Raw genomic sequence first — 5528 nt, 5'->3', positions numbered from 1 at the left:
AACCATTCTATGACTACAGACACACTTCTCTTATTGCCTTTACCAGGTAACATGACCTAAACCTTCAGTGAAAGATGTTAAAGCCAGACTGTACTGCCTTGGAGTTAGGGCAGACTAAGGCTCCACACAGTTGCTTACTGAAAATGAAAGCAGATGACCCACTACTGTTTTTTTTGTTTTATCTTGTTTTACCTGCCATAAATAAATCACTTAACCTAACCATAAGGATTCCTTTCCACAGTGAATTACAGAAGATGACAGGCACAACAAAGTAACTTACATTATGCCAGACTTAAGGTCTGCCTAGCCCAGTGTTGTATCCCTGCTAGTAGCTGACAGGGATTACTAAAGAACAGGACACATAGCCAGGCTGCCTGGGAATATTCTCCCAGCAACATGGAGCTTAGGGAATTCTTAAAGGTTGGATCTCTCTACACTTGATAGCCCTGAGTGTCTCTGCCATCCATGAACAAGTTGAACCAAACACCCCCACTTCTGTTCTCCCTTTGCATAAACTCACCCCCAAGTTTCATCTTTTATTCTGCTCATATAAAACAGGGCAAGTTCCACAGCAACCTGCACTTCACTTCCAGATCCACGCCTGGAAAAGACTAGCTACATGCACCTCCTGTCTCTTGCACATACCGATTCAAGGATGGTTTTCTCGAAGATGTCCAGCCTGCGTGTCTCCAGAGCAATGCCAATGGCCTGCTTGTACTTGTGGTCATCCAAGCACCGCTGGAACATTTTGTTCACTATCCCTTCTAGCCTTTCATCAACAGGTTTCTTCTCCCCTTCCGGCAGCTCTGCATTCTCCACACACTGCTTGGTATAGTGGTCGATACATTTTGCTGAAAAAATATTGAAGAAATATACGGTTGGGAAAAAATCAACTTCCTAGATGTTAGCAGTTTGGTGGAGACTAGTCTTCCGGCAGCTCTGCATTCTCCACACACTGCTTGGTATAGTGGTCGATACATTTTGCTGAAAATATATTGAAGAAATATAGGGGGGGGAAAATCAACTTCCTAGATGTTTGCAGTTTGTTAGAGACTAGTAGGTGCATGCACACATTCTGCCAGCAAATACAGCATATGGGAACTGACATGAAGGTGAGGCACAAGAACTATCTGTGTAGTCATACACAGACAGCAGTGAGAGATGCGTATATTCCTTCCCAACAGACTCTGACTGTAGTGCTGAAAAACCAACTAGATATTTTTAAAATGGCACCGAGGACATGGTCTTTGTTCAAGCGGCACAATATTTTAAATTAATGAGGAAACAGCAGTAGGAGACTTCCTAGCTCCACCATAAGCACTAGCTGGGGAGACAAAGCCAGCCCTGCTCCACCATATCATGTACAAGGTAAGTGATACCAGCAGACGAGAGTTTTAAGAGAGATTCAAATTATACATGCATTCAACATCTGACCTGCTATCTCGGTAAGGGTAGATAAAAACCTGTACCCCTCAGTTAGGGTTATTAGTTGATCATTTCCAAAGTTATGCTGAAATTAGTAACATTAGCCCAAAAACGAGAGAAAGGACAACCAAAAAACCAAAGCAATTTTCTTATTAGGAAATTGCAATACAATAAAGGTTTAGAACAAGAAAAATTCCTAAGACAGTTCCATTACAGAATCCCGAAGCAGGAAAAAGAAAGCACAAATCAACTGGGTAAAACTAGCTGCAGCATCAGTTTAAATGAATACAAGAAGAGGAAGAGGAAGAGGGAGAAAAGCAGCTAAATCAAGTAAAATCTCCAAGTTACAGTAGCTTTGACAAGACAAGAGCTTTTCTTTTGCAGCAACAGTTGTTTACCAATGATCGTCTCCACATATTCCGAGTTGTCATTGACATTGAAGAGGTCACCTGCTCCCAGGGCATAGTTCAGCGATTCCTCAAAAGCTCCCAGGTGGTAAAAAACTTTAGAAGCAACTAGAGCAGCAAACTGCCGGCTCCGAAAGCCCTCGTCTTCATAGAGAACTTCACTGCAAAGGAGAGAGAGAAGAGCATCAGCTCTGCATGCTCAGTTGTCTCTAAGGACACATAACAGTTTGACTGAACGTGCATCTTTGGGACTAGGGCTCCAACCCCACGTCCACTTATACTTTTCCAGAAAACATGGGGCTAGATGCTGTATGAGTCAGTATCAAGTAACCAGAACTACATTCACTTCATATCTCATGTTCTTTTTAAGCAACACACCCTGAAGTAACAAGCACCTTCTCTTACATTTTGTCCACAGACTCAGAGATTTCTGCCCAGAAGTCATTGACAACAGCATTCAACTTGTGAAGAGCAAACTCCTACAAAAATAATAAAAAGTTATATTACATTAAAAAAATGCATTTATTGCCTTTCCCCAATAAAAATTAAGTACCATCCTAAGATTGATATCATCAACACCAACCCATTTCAACAGCAAATTCCACTTTAAAAGATTTTCCCAAGCATTCGCTAATCCTTGCAAGTCTTTTGCAAATAAAGGGCTGTTCATTTAACGGGTAAGACAACCCTCACGTTCCTTCCCACGGCCTCTCTGTGATGAGTGACTGGCTAAAAAGACCAGTAGGTGAAACTCTTTAAAATACAAAGTTTCCAAGTCTTTGCGACGAGCTTTGTGGAGCACACAGGACTGTGGCCTATGCCAGCCAACTCTATTTATTCGGACACAGTACTTCAGCAGATAATATCCAGATTACAATCAGCTTGACTGTCATCAGCTCAGAGCAAAAGCAGGGCTCCTTCAGACCTATCACCACCCTGTGCCTGCTTCCAAGCAAAATATTTACGAGATTACCATTCTAAGATGCACCCACCCCTCCTGAAAGGAGCTATGTCAACTGTTAAAGTAACTAGCAAGTATCATCGATGCACCACCACCTCCAAGTGTTTGGTGCTGTCCTGTGGATTCACATACTCTGTGGACTGTAAAGTTTCTGTTGCTGTTTTCTTCTCCTACTACTAGTATTTTTTTCCCCCAAGTGAAAACCGTAACTGTGATTTTGTTTTACATCCTTCAGTTATGCTAAAAAACAAACACATTCTTCAGCTCTGAGTTTTACACACTCAAATTGCAGTCGAAAGACTGTTAAGTAACAAGGCCCCATTATCATCAGAGAGCTGGTAGCTCTGGCGACTACAGATCTTGCACATGAAGCTCCAGTTTGATCCTTGTTCAAAACAAGGGAGTTTGCCATCTGCTATCACATCAATAAAGCCCATCCTTTCAGCTCTCACACTAGATATGATTTGGGGCCCACCTGCTGCTGTCCAACAATTGAGATACACTCATTTCTGATTTTAAGCTCTCAACATAATGTGTTTACTGTTATTTGCTCCCAGATGTAAGGGTTTACCTTGAGCTGTGGCTCTTCTTCATCCAAAAGAGAGATAATTCCAGCTGCAAAACAAGATTATAGTCAGTTTCGGATTCTCTGTTTCAAAAGTGAACATGTTATTTAGTTGGAAACCAAAAGAACAGGACCAAAGGCCACGTCTGGAATGCTGGTTTAAAATATTCAGTATTAAAATTCAAAGATCAGACGCAAGTTTGTATTAAACATGATGTAAAATAGTTCAGAATTTGTAATCAAAAAGGTACACTGTTTGTAAAAGATGATCCTTCTTAGAGGAAAACATATTAGAGAGGAACTCAAGAGAATCTAGGATTTACTTCCAGCTTCATCGCAAGTTTGCTGACTGCATTCTAGCAAGTCACTTCCCCCTTCCCCAAGGGGCTGGAAAAAGATCCTGTCAAAACATCCTAAATTTCTTCATGCCAAGGAAACGGGTGTCATGGCAAAGGGAAGATACGTTTCGCAGCAAGACTCCCGACGCTGTCAGGAGTTGAACATTCGTACAAACAGCTACACAAATTCTGTTTAACTGACTTAACTGAAAGAGGGGTTCACAGTTACCTGGGGAGCTCGGTCTGAAAAACGGTTATAGACCGTTGCGCTGTCAGACTGAAAGGCCACAACTGACAGGGTTTGAAGAGGATACACAATTCACCGCTTTTAATCTTTCCTCTGCTGTACAGATTGATAACCTTTTTAAAACTAAGACACAGCAAAGCCAGAAAGACTACTGGAGGGCTGAAACGGGCTTTCAAAAGATCCTGACAAATCTAAGAAGAGACTGTGCAGGTCAAAACTAAAATGTACAAATATAGAAAGGAATCTGAGTAGTACAGTGGACTAAGACGAAACATGATAGATCATATCACATGGCTGCAGTGGGAGGCAGAGAACCCAAATGTCACACTGAGCCATGTAAGCGAGAGCACGTCTTGGCGGATCTATGAGGCAATCCTTCCCTCTGCTTGGCACGGACACACCTGAGCCAGACTGCTGTGTCCAGCGCCAGGCACCACATTTTAAGAGTTATGAGCACACCAGGACACTCAGAACTGAGCAGTAAGAACCAAGAGGTCTAACAATCGGGATGTACGAAGGTTGGGTGGAGGTCTGGAACTGGCTAGCCTGTGGAAATCTGGGAAGGGTACAGAGTTCATACATGTACAGGGCAGCTGCCAGCAGAAAGAGAATGATCTAATCTTCGTGTCAGATACAAAGAGGACCAAGCTTTATCGGCAGCTTCAAAGATTGAGGTTAGATGATAAGAAAAGTTTTCTGCCAATAAGACTGTTACTCACGTCACCTAACAAGTTTGTAGAACCTCCGTTATCAGGTATGTTTTTTAAAACCAGGTTAGACACATGCATGCCAGTAACAACCGAAGGAGCCGACGTGGCCCTTCAGCATGGAAGGCAGGCTCAGCAGCCCACCCCGCAGCGCTCCTTCCAGCTGTTTTCTGCCACCTCTCCAAATGAAAGATTATTTTTTAACAAGTGCCTGCATTTACCTGATCTATCAGGAGGAAGCAATCTCACTCTGACTCAACACACCATTTCTACTTTTTTAAAAACCCTTTGAAATGAAATTCCTACTTCTCCTTGATTAAAACAAGACTTAAACATAAAGCAAAGGGTTCAGAAAGAGAAAGCTACTTGCAGACTATTGTCCTCTGCACTGTTTCCTTCACAAAGCAACAACCGGTCACACTTTAACTTCGGGCCTGAGTACTTTTGGAAATACTTCTCATATTGTCTCACACGATGCAGCTATCTATAGATCGAGAAAGCGTGTTTAGCATCTAATTCCTCACACACTTCATTAGACTGGACTCTGGCTTTTCCTCTGCAAGGCATCTGTGTTTCTGACCCCCTCCAAAGTGTATGTCTTCCCCCTTTTTCATTCCCTGCTGTACTTCCTACAGACTCCTACTGCCCACCGGTTGCACACCTCCTGTGCGTTATTTGCTTTAGGCAGGTGAAGGCCCCCAGTTCACAAATGCGGTGCGGGAGCACCCCAGTGTTTGCCAGGGGGCTCGCAACCCACCGGAGTACCCTCATAAAGCACCGGCAGGAGAAGGACGCAGGGCCGGGAAGGGCGGGCAGACAGGCCTCTGCGCGCCCCCACCGAGTTCACCGGAAAGCCGGCCCCGCTCAGGCTTCCGCAG

At 43.4% G+C, this 5528-nt stretch overlaps 1 protein-coding gene across 1 annotated transcript; it reads right to left on the bottom strand.

Moving 5' to 3' along the window:
• Positions 1-645: 645 nt before the first annotated feature.
• On the bottom strand, positions 646-3408 carry LOC104512947 (26S proteasome non-ATPase regulatory subunit 1-like; the record flags this gene model as incomplete). The annotated part of the gene is made up of 4 exons (XM_010156140.1): positions 646-851; positions 1824-1993; positions 2238-2311; positions 3365-3408. Coding segments are annotated over 4 exons (494 nt in total), but the record flags the coding sequence as incomplete, so codon positions are not given.
• Between the last annotated feature and the right edge of the window lie 2120 nt (positions 3409-5528).

This window comes from Eurypyga helias, unplaced genomic scaffold (genome assembly GCF_000690775.1).
Source record: "Eurypyga helias isolate BGI_N326 unplaced genomic scaffold, ASM69077v1 scaffold11357, whole genome shotgun sequence".
Classification (NCBI taxonomy): Eukaryota; Metazoa; Chordata; class Aves; order Eurypygiformes; family Eurypygidae; genus Eurypyga; species Eurypyga helias.
This window is presented reverse-complemented; position numbering and strand designations above follow the sequence as displayed.